Source organism: Helobdella robusta (assembly GCF_000326865.2).
Source record: "Helobdella robusta unplaced genomic scaffold HELROscaffold_69, whole genome shotgun sequence".
In the NCBI taxonomy this organism is placed as follows: Eukaryota; Metazoa; Annelida; class Clitellata; order Rhynchobdellida; family Glossiphoniidae; genus Helobdella; species Helobdella robusta.
This window is the reverse complement of record NW_008705394.1, coordinates 670,237-685,289: the sequence shown is the minus strand read 5'-3', so window position 1 is coordinate 685,289 and position 15,053 is coordinate 670,237. Positions and strand designations below refer to the sequence as shown.

The 15,053-nt window shown below is 33.1% G+C and overlaps 2 protein-coding genes across 2 annotated transcripts; both read right to left on the bottom strand.

The window, feature by feature from the left end:
• Positions 1 to 1,922: 1,922 nt before the first annotated feature.
• On the bottom strand, positions 1,923 to 6,599 carry HELRODRAFT_181291 (hypothetical protein; the record flags this gene model as incomplete). The annotated part of the gene is made up of 5 exons (XM_009030526.1): positions 1,923 to 2,159; positions 3,265 to 3,504; positions 3,682 to 3,906; positions 6,168 to 6,381; positions 6,445 to 6,599. 5 exons carry the CDS (start codon positions 6,597 to 6,599, stop codon positions 1,923 to 1,925), a joined length of 1,071 nt encoding a protein of 356 aa, XP_009028774.1.
• Positions 6,600 to 10,698: 4,099 nt separating this feature from the next.
• HELRODRAFT_181290 (hypothetical protein) lies at positions 10,699 to 11,403 on the bottom strand (the record flags this gene model as incomplete). Its single annotated transcript, XM_009030525.1, has 1 exon — positions 10,699 to 11,403. One exon carries the CDS (start codon positions 11,401 to 11,403, stop codon positions 10,699 to 10,701), a length of 705 nt encoding a protein of 234 aa, XP_009028773.1.
• Positions 11,404 to 15,053: the final 3,650 nt, after the last annotated feature.

Here is a 15,053-nt window from a genome sequence, read left to right as displayed (position 1 = left end):
AGCAGAGTGTATGAAACTATCCACATGTAATACAACTGTTTCGTCAGACAAACGCTGCAGGTTAAATTTTGTTTTATCGAAGGTTGCAAGTTACCCCTCATTGGCGATAGCACGAGTGCTGAAAACAAAATGAACACATTATTTGCATGCTTTATAAACGAATAGTGTTGACCAATTTTTTCAATTTCTGTATTACGCAGTGCTAACAAAGACAATACTTCATGGTTTATTTGCTTTTCAAGAAAAATTTTGTTGCCACGAAAGATGTAAACATGGAACTACATGGTGCTGAGATGCAGGTAGTACGTGACAAACGCGGCGAGGCCTGTCCTATTGTACGAGTTCAGTGCAGACTGCATTCAAACCTCGTCCACGCCACTAACACCAACGAATACGAAAAATTGACCAATCGACGAAAGCGTGTTGTGTGATCAACACAAAAATTTCACAAGTATCAAAAAGTTCAAAAATTATAAAAGAATTAACAAAAAACCCTAACTTTTATTTTTGAAACTTCTCCAATAAAAAACCAACAATGACGTTATAAGCTTAAGAAGCGGAAAAAGTTGAGGTCAAATAGACGAGAGAATAAGAAAAAGGAACGCGACTCGTTGATTCAACTTTGCGAGATGGAAGCAAATGTTATTTAAATGTTACTATTGAAAAAATGTTCAAATAGAAATGCGATATGCTCTTTATTTCATATACCAAGCTCATCTTTCTCGTAATTAGTGTCATACTAGAAAAAATAAGTTTGAAACTCAACTCAAATGATAAAGAAATTCGTGTCTCTCAACAACATCTTGCTTCTTGGAGCCCATCGTGCCCCAACACATTTTATTCTTATTCACTGACCACCGTGATATGCTGCAAAACTTTATGGAAACATTAAAATTACTCGCTTGAATTCTCTCTGTAGTTGATCGTCAGTGTAACTTGATCGTTGCGCCATCAAAATTATAACAAACGCGTAAAACGTTAAATAAAAGTTTTATAAAAATTATCTGTAAAAATTAATGTTGAAGCAAAATTGCGTAGAAATATTTTTTCGTCGTGTTTACAACATTTGTTATAAATGTTTTCTGCAGAAGATTTTAAAGCCGACTAAATAAACATAATCAACATCTGCACTTGCCAAATTAATAATCTAAATGCTTGCACAGCTGCTGTCCAAGATAGGTCCATAACCAACTTTTTTAACCTAAACCTGGAAAGTCCGGTTGTCATGTTCCTCGGCAACTGTCGACAACTGTCACAGTGCTCTCCTCCGGTCCCTGTTAATATAGCTGGTTTTTCTCAGTCAATCTCAAATAGCATCAAACTACTTTGATTCTTGCCTATCTCTTAACTCTCAAATTTTTTCTGTTACAAAACCTATATTATCACCTGGTTCTTTCTCGTCACTATTTTTCTGTTGATTTGACTTCTACCCTAAATTGCTGTCCTGTTCTTTTTAGTTCTGACAACTGGTACTCTCCCTTAATTGGTGAATCCCTCAAACTCATTTTTTCCTTCTAACCTGTTCGAAACAAATTAGCCAAATTAATTTTTGATGTATAAATAATTTTTTCATGAAAGATGAATGAAGAGTAGTTAACACTACAAAGGGCTCGGGCATGTTATACTATTTAAAAGATGCACCTCTCTTTAAAATTGAAAATGCTTTTGGTTGCATCTCTTAACATCAATATTAAAGATAATTGTGTATCGCTAAAAACACTTCAAAAACACTAGCTTGAAAAATTATTTCTAAAATAAAAAGGAAAATTTTTCTCAAATTCCTAATATCAATATTTGGAGTCCGAGTTGGGTGAAATTTCTCCTGCTGGTAAAAACCAGAAATAATAAAAAATTTTACAATTACAAAACATCAAACTCAAACGACTATTTTATGATTAATAATAAATATAACTGCTCGTAATTTATAAGGCTAACAAGAAAACAACGACACCTGATTCGCCATCACACGCCATGTTGCTGCATAACTGAACATCGTTCAATTCACACTTCCAGTCGGTCCGCATGTCCGTTGATGACATCTGCTGGACGTGCAGCTCATAGTTCAGATCGCAGTCGCCGTCGTTGTAGATCGGAGGCAGTCGGCGACAGTGAGACTCCTTCAATATTAAAGGACCGAGATCTATATTATCCTGCAGACTCTGTTAACAACATGAAATGTTCAGCAGTGTTAGCTTTTCAATCGCTTTCAATGATATCGTAATCAGGATGCCCAAGCCGTGTGATTGAATTTATTTTTAAGTTATTGTTTATAATTTGATAAATTATTTTTGTTATGAAAAATTTTAATTAAAACATTGATATTTATTATACATGAATTAAATGAACATTATAAATTTGAAATTTCAGATAAATTTAAAAAATAAGATTACCATGAATAAATAAATAAATTATTTGCAAAAGTAACAGGAATGACAGCTCATCAAAATATAAGCAGAATTGAACGTAAAACCAAATGTGGAAAAATGGATGGCTTCCAAAAGACCATAAACCCATGTTCAGCTATGAGTGTTTTGCAATGAAAAAAGTAAATATAACATCGAGAAATAAAATATAAATCAGGGATAATTTATGTCAAAGATTGAAACAATCACTGATAGTGGTACAAATTTCAAAAACGTAATATTAGGCTGAGTAGAAAGATAATCATTCTCTTTATGCTACCAAGAGGCAGACAGCAAATATTTTTTGGAAGGAGATCAATGCTAATTTAAATTTATTTTAAATTAAAAAGCAGACTTGCACGTTCTCTCATTTAGAGATCGCAGGAAATATGACGTCGGCTTGGGTTAGATGAGATTTTCAACTCAAAGATGATGCCAGAGTTAAAATACGAATTTAATTTTACTCAACTTAGGAGAACAAATAGATAAATAAATCATTATGCTAATACCAAAATGTATAAAGTAATATGAAGGTTCAGCAAAAATTTAAAAAAGATCCCGTAACTAATTTAACCATCCGACTAAAACAAGTTAAACTAGGAAACGATGCTGATAGAAAAGCTTCATAAAAATTGTTTTATTCTCCAAGTAGAAACATCTCAAAGGTAGATGATATTATGAGACAACAGAAAACGACAGTAAGTTTAATAAATCAGTTGTTCAAAAATGATGGACGAAAACAATGATGCAAAAATCACTGCCTGGATGCGACCAACTGCAATGGCAATGTCAATTAGTTACGTTACCACAATAATAATTGTGAAAAACATTATGTAGGTTTCACATATTTTAGATAACTAACTTTGATAGACGATCGCGAGCCATGACCTACCAATATCACTTGCTGAATGACTTCTTTTCCTCTTTCGACCCAACCACTGGCAAAATTATTTTCACCAAAATTTTGATTTGTGCCAAATTTACAATCAATTTCTGACTGAGAAGATGTTTGAGACGCACATTTTTCCATCAATATTATGCGTAGTTTGATTTTAATTATAATTTCTTCGTAAAATTCAGTTTTATAACTCCAGTTCAAAACCTGTATATAGCAAAGTTGAATGTTAAAATGTTAAACGTATAAAAAATTTTATAAAATATTTTAGTGTGCTCGATTTAGCTTCCATATTAAGATACACACGTGCATTGTATTTATTAAGAAAATATGAAATAAAAACCCTTCATGAATTGTAGATAGAATTACAGTCGTGCTAACAACCTTCGATTCAAATGGATTTAGTACCCAATCTAATGCATCTACTTTGATACAATTCCTGAATGCTTTTGGAATCATCCATTTAAATGATAATGGTGCGCATGCCACATTTGTTATGATATCAGTGACAAAACTTTGGCATCCTGTTTGAGAAGGACGGAAAATAAGGTAGCCAGATGATCTTAGGTTAATTCTAGGAATTTCCAAAAAAGCGTCAATACAGATTTCCTAAAAAAAATTTCAAAGCAATATTTTATTACAGTGATATAGTTTTATAAGCTATTTAATCATCCAAAAATTTGAAGCTTTTCTGTTTTTATTTTAATAGTGTGTATGTTCTTGATAGAAATGAAGTGTCTGTTTAGGGAAATAAATGACCTATGACATGTTGTGTGAGACTATAAATGTCAGCGATGTTTTTCAAGGTCAAAGAAGCTAAATAAAAATAAATTCGGTTGGGATAACATTTATTCTATCGATGGAATTTTGGTGGAATGTATAATAGTAGTGCGGTTGTTGATTATTTGTGTAATTGGTTTAATTTGTCATTGAATTTGCATGTGATACCTGATGCTTGGAGGCAGGCTAACCCTAATCATAATAGGGGGATGTATGCAGTGTGGAAAATTTTAGACGTGTTTCTTTGTGTTGTTTGTGCTCTAAGGTTATGGAGTCGGTAATTAAAGATCGTTTGAAAAAGAGACAAAGGCAGATTGGAAGCGTTTGAAATTGAGGACTACAGAAGATGGTTAGGAATCAGATGGAAACAGAAGGTGAGGAACGAAGGCATGAAAAACCAGCTTAGAAACAAAAAATTAAGTACAAAAAGAAAGTTTGGGCCTATTTGGACATATTTAGAAGTATATAGTGTTTTACTTTGTGCTTCCTTTAAAAATCTAAATATGTACTAATGATTAAGAGAAACTGCATTAAAAAATTTAGATAAATGGACAAGGGTGAGAATATTAAATTCAGAACATTTGGCAAAGATGGAAAAAGAATTTGAAAATCTACAATAAGTGGATGTCAACGACGTCAGACTCAAGTTTCTCCCGTCTCCAACGCTCCCAGAATGCTGCACTACGTCTGGTTACTGGTTGCCATGCGTCGCATCAGAACGACACCTGCACTCAGAATGCCAGATGTTAACGGTAAGGCAGCATTCAGAGCTAATAACCTCACAATTCCTCCTCCTATGCAATAACCCAAGCCACCAGTGCCATAATATCATCATACAACCACGTCCTCATCGTGACATAAAGACCACCCTCCTCTCAAAATGGTCATCAACAATAAATGTGGTTCTACCAACAATAATCGACGATAACACTCTGAAGACAGCTTTAAAGAGCATACATACAAACACTGCTAAAGCCGCCGCTGAGTCGTACCAGTCAACGCTATTGCTCGACGGATAACCTCCTCCAGCACCAAAAATAGATCCGTCAAAAGAATCACTTCCAAGGGCTATCAGACAAACTCGCCAAACTCCGATCTGGCCGTAGTATTCTTCTAAACAGCTACAAAAACAGAATCGACAATGGGCACATCAATCTCTGTCCTTTTTGCAACAATCATAAGGATGATGTTCAGCATTTGTTTAGATGCCCCAAAAATTCCACGGATCTTCAACCAATAGACCTCTGGAGCAACCCTGTTGCAGTGGCGGATTAGCTCCGACCTCGATTGGAATCCTGAGGGCCCCCCGGAAGGGGCAACAACAACAACAACGATCTCACAAAGGATTAAAAAAGATCATTGATTAATTGAAATAAACAAGTTTGTCAATTTATAAACGACTAGATGACACTACGTACTTTGTAGCGCTTAGAAACTATAAATTTTGTGTTATTAGATGAGTTCCATTAATATAAAAAAGAAATGAAATAACTACATGTTATTTCACTTACATCTGCATCTGGCATGCCTCGCAACGCATCCTATTAAACTTACCGCAAATATTCAGTCGCATCAGTTTTCACACGTATTAAACAGGCTCTTCCGAACCAAAGAACAAAATAATGGCGAACTGCAGGTGGGCGTCGTTATTATTACTAACCTTGACCTCGGGTGAATTTTTTTAATACCCATTCAAATAAATAACAATTTCAAAACACCCCGATATGTGCCAAAACGTCAGTGCTAATTTCTCGATCTCGATGGTTTCTCAATATTTTGATAAATAGTTGTTAATTTTTCGACACACGATTATTTCTCGATGTGAAAATTTGCCAATAATAAAAAACATCAAAATTCGAACAAACAGTTTGTAGATTTGCAAAAAGCTTGCTTTTGTATGTTAATGTTGAGAAATGCAAAAAAGATTTCTTATAGCTTCACAAATCTTATGTACATTTTATTATAGCTTCAAAAATGAAAAAAATAAAATTTTTGACAATTTTTTCTGATTGAAAGCCACATTTTAAATTTAATACTTTTTATACGAGCATAAACCAATTTTTTTTGGAAAAAGATAATTAGGATCTCACTTGTTTATATTTCAGATCATTATTGAATACGAGAAATAAAGATTTCAGCCTTTTTGCTCTCTTCTGATGTTGAAAATTATGAACGGGTTTGTTGCCGGCCGGAGGTAAGTTGTTGGCATCCACAAATTTATCTCTCAACGCAAAGTATTTTATCATTATGACTTGATATTCATTCGGCTGAATGACTCCTTTTTCAGGTTTAAATATAAGACAACTAAAAAAATAATTTCAAGTATTTATATTTTAAAAAAATCCAATAGTAAAACTAATTTCCAACTCGAAAGAATTATAGTTGTTGATATTGTGCTCATCATAAAACACTTCATAGGACATGGGAGTAGTTGCTGTGTTGTGTATGCTGACAGTTCGATAAACTGACTTTCCTAATTCGCAACAAACCATTTTCAGTGGTTGTCGAAGAGGCGGGTCCATTTTGAAATAGGGAACATATTTCTCAACAGAATGTGTGAAGGTCTGACCTTAAATCAGTATGTTTAACGATAGCTTTATGAAATAAACCAAATATATTTAAAATTTAGATAAAATAAAGTTAGAATTGCAAACAAAATTTTAAAAAAATTTTTACGGAAAATTAGAAATTTTTTTGGTAATAATCAGATTATTGCTATTAACAACGAAAATCTTATTTAGAGGATAATGAAGATGAATATTCATCATTTTGTATGATGCGTATCGGATAGTAGTATTTTATTTTATAGACTTCTTCGTAGTTAGAGCTTCCGTTAAGCGGAATTTCGACCAGATTATCGTTCGTCGGATAACTTTATAAGATGAGATTTTTTTTCAAACTTTTGATCACATCATATATTAATTCATCGAATTAATTAAACAAACAAATTAAGAAAAAAATTTGAGTGATCATGAAAACGAAAAACAATTTTTTCAATAGACCACTACTTTAAGCAATTTAAACAAAATTAAAACGTTAAAAAGTTTAATATAAAGCAAAATTTTTATTTTTCGAAACTTATGAAAATTTAATGATAGCGTTCGATCATTTGACTAATATAACCAGTTAAGCAAACTTAATGAATACACAAATATGAAGTTCAACCCACTAATCCATAATTTTCTAAAAATGACACTGAAATCTATTTTACAAAACCTTCGAGAGGCTTGATTGATTGATTGATTGAAATGATTTCGTTTAACCTGATCGCTATGTATAATTTGATCGAGAAGTAGAGCAGAGTAACTGATTTTAACTGATTGTCAAAATTTCGAATCTTTTTTTGTACTTTCCCTAGTTGACTTTTTTAGATGTGCACATGATCAAGATGTACACTGTACACATATTTGAAATGTACAGATATGCCTGCACGAAAAGTTTATATATTTCCAACTTTTTTAAAGAAAGAGACCAGCAAACAACCAAACATGTATCATTTGGCTTATTGTAATTTTTTAAAAATGGAGTCGTGGCTTTACCGAAAAGCCTTTAATTTCTAATATTTTAATTTTAGCTATAAAAAATAGTTTGGGTATAGCCGATGGATTCATTACATAATAGAAATAAACTTAATCTCACTACAAAGCTCGTCAAACTAAAAAAAAAAGATGCGAAAAATTAGAGAAAGTTGTAGCACCCCCGAATGGCAGACGAAGTAAAACTTATAAAACTGCAAAAAAAGGAGTCAAAATAGCCATTCTTTCCAATTTCCAACTAGCTGTCACATTTTTCCAAAATTTCCGATATACAACTACTGATAGTTGTTTTTTTATTGATATTGATTGAAAAAATTATTATCAGCATTTGCCCAGTTATTTTAAAAAAGAGAAACAGCTCGTTAACGGTTAGTTTTACCGCCCTCATTTACCAGCGGGAAAACGAAGAATCAAACGAAATATTAAAATTAAAATTTTTAATTGATTTTATTACGCAAAATTTAATTCCAAGCAAATTTTTCACAATTTATCCGAGATTGTAAATTAACTTCGATACAAATTTCACTGGAAAAAGAAAAAATTTCAATTCCGATTATAAATTGACAACTGTACCATTGCAAACAACGACGACAATAACAATAACAACAACAACAATAATAATGTAAACTCTTTTATTATTCAGAGAAAACCAGTAAAATTAAAAATAATCAAAAAAAATATGTCAATAAAATGTTAAAATTAGTTAAATATAATTAAAATGATAAAATAATATGAATAGTTATGAACGCTCGTTATCCTGAAATAAGTGCCATGATGATAGCTTGTATAAAAATTGGAAACAGTTTGTTCACGCATTGTTTCTATCGCAGTACAGAGCATAGGGTGACGATATTACACTATTGATTAAGCTATATCGAAAATTATCAGTCCAATTTATATCGATTAAAGACAGAATAAAAGGATTATAAAAACCTATAGGCGATATTTCAAAAGTTTTAATTAAAATATTGAAATGTTTAAAATCATTTACAATGTTTTTTTTTAAATTATTTATGTATTTATTCACTTTGTATTGTTTTGATTTCATAAAGTTTGTTTCATGGCAGACGGTCAGTTCGACTATTTCAATAGTATCTTTGTTACAGACGGCGATGTCAGGTCGGAGTGATTTGAACAGATCCGTTACTGGACGCACCAAATCTTTTTCCACGTCTGCAAATATTTCGATACCCGGCCTTGCATTTGCTTTTATGTTATCAATAATTATTGTGAGAATTTTGTTGTGGCGGTTTAAATATCTGCTCAGTGCAGAGGCGGAGCTACAATTTGATAGGACATGTTTGTACTGCATTACAAAGCAAACATGATGCTTTAGTAAATTTACCCCACCTAAAGAGGTTATCATTAGTAGGTAGCTGTTGAATAAGATATTTTCTGGTGAATTTATAGAAGACCTCTGATAGTTTTGCAGTTGACCTGGACCATCGTGTTATCTCGGAGCTATTGATATGCTCTTTTATTGACCTCACAAGACACCTAGGCATCTCAACAACAATAGATGATTGAAATTTGTTTCATATTGTTGTTGTTGTAGGGCATTTATTGCTGGTTTTATTCCACTATTTTTTGGAATGAGGTCGTCAATCTTTCTGTAAGAGTTATGAGATTCATTCCACAGCAGTCTTATTTTCTCGCTGGCGTTTAGCTTGAGATACCCACGGAGTTTTAATCTTAATATCTCGACGTGGTGTTTCAGCGATTTGATGTTGAGGCCCCCAGTTTTATACGGCATCGAGATAACTTCAGCGATGCAGCTGCTTATGGGCAGAGACAGCCATTCTCTTACTGCCTCTATTATAAGGCGGTCCAGAGTGCATTCTATCCAGGTCAGCGACATATCATAGGTACGTAATTCAAATGTTATTTGAGAGGGGATAAAACGTCTGAGAATTTCTAGCTTCCATTGAGCAGTCGTGTCCATTCTCCAATTTTTTGTAGCAAAATTTTGAGTTTATTACATAATTCATTTTTCTCTCTGGTGTTTTTGCCTTCAAAATCGTACATTATTCCCAAGTATTTAAATTGATCGTTGATATTCACATGGGGAATTTTGTCATCGTTTATTGTTAATTGGGGTAGAAATTGTTCATATTTTCCATTGATTTTTCTCATTCCAAATTTACTACATTTATCTATTCTCAATTTTATACCCGTCCATTTACACCAGGTTTGGTTGAGATCGATCAACTTCTGGGCACCCTCAGAACTGCTAGCAATGATTGCTGAGTCGTCAGCTAATTGAAGCCAACCCCTAGATTTTAGTTTGGCTGTAGGTCCCCATATATATCCACACTGCTGGTATTTCTTTGCTTCGACTATTTCCATCAGAGGATTAAAACAAAGATTGAAGAGCAATGGAGAGCTCGGGTCACCTTGTAGGACCCCCTTTTTACTTGGATAGGTGAGGTTAGTTTGTTGCACATCGATACAGTTATCGAGTAGTCAGCGTATATTGATCTAATCATATTGCTGATCTGACTTGGGATGTGGTGATAACTTAAAGCAGATGAAATTAGATCATGGCTAACCTCACCGAAAGCATTTCGTTAGGGTAACAATAATTGTTCTCTGATGTCTTTTGGCAGATGAGACAGTAGCTGCGTGTGTTCAACTACACCATCAACTTTGGGATAGAAGCCCTTTTGAATATTTTTATTGATGAAATTATTTAAATCCAGATATTTGTATATTCTATTTTTTATGAATGTGGAGAAAATTTTAAAGAATACTGGTTGAAGTGTTATTGGCCTGAAATTCGCTGGGTCGTTGGCATCTCCCTTTTTGTAAATCAGAATTGTCAGCCCTTTTCTCCAGCAGGAGGGAATCGATGATGCTCTCCAACATTCAACCAGTAACTGATGAAGGATTGTGCGGAGTATTGGACATTTTTTGAGAACTATTACTGACATCTGGTCCAAAGGGCAAGAAGATGCTCTTGACTTGCATTTCCGGATAATTGAAAAGATTTCATTATACGTGGGAGGATTGGTATCACAGGCTATTGAAGGGTTTGGTAATGTTTTAATCCAATTTGGTAGGGAATGTTTATTGCAAGATTGATCGTTTAAAATGTTGTTGAAAATTGTTTACATTTATCGACGCCAAACTGAGGTAGCAAATTAGGCGTCGGGTTGAATAATTTTTCACACGTCGCCCAAAATTTGTGTTTTAATTGGTTTGTGATATTGAGTGTTTTTTCAAGTTTATTTCGCTTTGTTGATGCTATCCTTGATCTTATTTGTTTGCTTAGCGTTTTAATTTGAAAGTCGAAGTTGTGGTTGTTACGGCCTAGCAGCTTTAGTTGTTTCAATTCCTTCTTTAGTTTGTTGATTGGTTTGTCGAATGTTGTTGTCGAATTTGTTTGTTTTTTAATTGTGCCGTAGGTTGAGGCAAAGTAGTTGTATATTGATGACTGGAAATTGATGGTGAAGTTATCAATGTCGGTGATGTTTGGTAGAGCTGATCTTTGAGAATGGAAGTATGCGTTGGCCTCAGACCATTGAATTGTTGTTTTAGGTAGCTTTATCCCTGGAAGTGGAGTATCTTTTATGACGGTATTTGCTGACGATGACGACCATGGAGATGTCTGTTGGTGAAGCGGGGACGATGGTAGTGGTATCTCTGCCGCGGCGACATCGCTGACGACGACGTCGATGGAGTCGCTCGATGGTGAGGCGGAAGTGATAGTTGTGGTAATTTGGTGCGTTCTTAGGCCCTTTTTACCTTTGCACTGCTTACCACAACAACAGGAAATTAGATTATTATCCATGTTAACAGAAGTATTATTTAAATTATCAACAAGTAAGTTTGGAGATATTACAATATTGTTGCTTTGTAAACGTACATTGTTATTATTGTTCCTACTTAGAGTTGATTTTGTACAACGCCAGGAATGGCTGCTGAGTTTAACGAAGTTTTTAAAACAATATGGGCATTTAGTTGCATTTACTAGTAAGATTGAGTTTAAAATTAAAATTAAAATAATTGAATATTTAAAGTTAGAGTTATTTAGTATTAATTTATTCGCCATAATTTTCCTCTACTTTTAAACCTATCTTTACACTGTAAAACTATGTAAAACTCGATTAATGTAAATAAAACAGTGAGCTAGCAAAAACCTGCCAACTCTCATGTTACAATAATAATAATAATAATAACAACGACAACACTAATAATAATAACAATATTAAACATAGAAATTTACTCACAAAAATGAAAAGAGGAAGTAGAGTAACAATAGAATTTAAATGTTTAAACATAAAAATTAGAATTAAAGAATGAACCTCACCAAACGTTTTAATTTCCAGTTGCCAGGGCGGAAAAACTATCCTCTCGTCAGTTGTGTGACGTTTCAGGAACGGCAGTGGATGGATCACGGCATAATGGTGAGCGAAATAAAACTGGTTGGGCCTCGGCTAAATGACACATATACACAAATAGACGAATAACAAACCATTCAATCTACGAAAGACAAATCAAAATTGCGGTATGAAACATGTTAATGCAATAAAATTCGCTATCGCAGGTGGAATTAAACAGAAATCATTCGACATAATCATATGTAACTCAGTGATCGGCATTTCGGCAAGTTAGCTCAGTTGGTAGAAGTCTCTAGTTAGAAACACTGTTAGTTGGTTCTGGGTAGACAGTACAAAATCCCAAAGCTATTATACACCGTGAGTGTACGATGCGGTTCTTACGCGTGCATACAAGACATGTATGGACATCGCGAATTGTTGATAATTACAGTCTTTGTGGCAAGAAAGTTTAAAGATAATTGCTGATTATATGTAAACTGTTCTATATTTAAACGTCAGAGATGCATAATAAATACTGAAATCGCAAAGCTACCATCTCCGCCAAATATTTGGTGCTTTTGTTGTTTCTAAATATCCATTGGAAGTTTATCGTTGTTTTTTTTAGGTGTCCGCAGTTCGAAGTTCTTTCTTTGTATTATTATAGTAGTAACGAAGGTTAAATAGTAATGAGGTGGTAACAAACGCAGTGATTAAATATTAACGAGGTGACTACAAACAAGGTGATTAAATATTAATGAGCTGACTGACTAGAGACGTAGTGACTGAATATTAATGAGATGACTACAAACGTGGTGACTGAATATTAATGAGGTGACACCAACCGGGCAGAAACTGGCCACAAACTTTATAGTTTTTTCTCCTGCAATGATATCACTGGAGGGTTCTATAGAAAACACGTTTGAAGAGAGACCTGTCGAAGTAAACAAATTAGACTCATTCTTTTTAATAAACAAACGTCAACCTCTTCTGCCGTTTTTGCTGAGTTTTATAGTTGGTTTAAATTTAAACTAAATGATAATTGCATGTTTGGTAAAATATTTATGTATAAATCATGAAACCTATCCGAAAAAACAGATTAAATGATTGTTTCATTGCATCTGTGTATAAAATGTTCTTGAACTTTTAACAACAAATTTAATTTTTATTGATAATAATAAATAGAAAAGTTATACTAAAAAGTAGTTTATTTGAAATTATTTTTTGAGTTATTGTTATTATTAAATATGTATGTGTCCAACATCTGACATGTGTTTCTAGCTACCTTCATAGTATATTAATTAATCATAACGATATACAAGTTAATTACATTTAGCGGAGTTCTAACATAATTTATAAGTAACATATTTTTAACAAATATTACAATTTAAACTTTTTCTAAGAAGCTTATCAGCATTTCAAAACTACTGTCAACTCAAAACAAAACCTACAGTAAGAAGGATCCAAGCGTAACGTCGTAATTTTCGCGAATGTTCAGAATATACAAAATTGTTTTTCGTTTATTTAAATTTTAATAAGTACAATCTAATTTTGTTTGAACATTTGAAGAAATGCATAACTAAAAATGCTTATTTTGGCTCATATTAAAACAGGTTGGTTTAATTCACGGATGAGAAAAAGGTCATTTCAAAATCAAAAAAAGTATAAAGAACCAACGTGAAATCCACGATACATGCACTGTGTTGCCGGTGTGGTTTGTTAAAAAAAATTCCTGAAATGTAATCACGTTGGTTTGTTAGTTTATTAGTTAAACATTATGCGCATATATTAAATAAATGGATAAACAAGAATTATCAAAGAATAGACTGATGTTAACTGACAATAACTCAAAATTTATGCTATTTTTGTGCTAACAGGCCATATTGTTTTTCAGTTTTTTCAATAACTTACATGCAAGAGGAAGAACTGACGCATTACGCAGTAAGGTTAATAAGGTTAAATTAGAGTGTTACAAAATGAGACTATACTATTTTTAGGAAGCTTATATTTGACTTAATCAATTATTCCAAGATGATTTTTTAAAACATTTTTTTTAAAACATTAAATTAGAGTGTTACAAAATGAGACTATACTATTTCTAGGAAGCTTATATTTGACTTAATCAATTATTTCAAGATGATTTTTTAAAACATTTTTGCAATGAAAACAATCAATATGATCTACCAACTACGAGTTACTGGTTATGACGACGCAAAGAAATGTACTAGATGAAACTTGATTTATAACTTTATCAGCCATGCATAATTTAAAATTTATTACAACTGTCACTACTTTTGGCTTAAACAACAAACAGTAAGTTTTTTCAAAAGGTACAATCAATCTAAGTTCTGAACGGATATTTTCTACCAGAGTAATGACATCTCTATCATTCAGCAGGACTGAACCAATTTATGCATTGCAGCTTCATTCAATCAATCAATCAATCAATTAGCTTATAAAGCGCTATTTTCGCGATGTTCAACAGCGCTCCTCAATGAATTTTGAAAACAGATGGGTCTTGAGATCCGCTCTGAACTTCGCAAGTGATGGAGAAGTAGTTAGAGAAGTAGGTAGAGAGTTCCAGAGAAAAGGACCAGAAAAAGCAAAAGCAGATTTGGCAAGAGTGTTTAACACGAGTTAAGAAAAAGCGAGAAGAAGACGATCGTAAACCGGGGCGTTTAGGTTCAATTAATATATCTGATAAATACTTAGGAAATAATTTAGATTGAGACTTATACATGAACGTGCAAATTTTAAAAATTATTCTATATTTTATAGGTAGCCAGTGCAAGAGAACAAGATATGGAGATATATGAGAAAAGAAAGGGGCACGAGCAACTAGACGAGCAGCAGAGTTAAAAGCTTTACTTAAAGGATAGAGTATAGAGTCAGGAAGACCATAGTAGAGCGAGTTACAATAATCAATCCTAGATAAGACTAACGAAGTAACAAGAAGGAGAAGAGTAGGATCATCAAGAAAAGGCAAAAGTTTTTTTATTCTACGTAGATGAAAGTAAGAGCTTCTAGCAACACTATTAATCTGAGAAGAGAGAGACATAGTAGAATCAAAGATAAAACCTAGACTACGAAACTTATGAGAGACATCAAGAGTTTTAGAATCAGG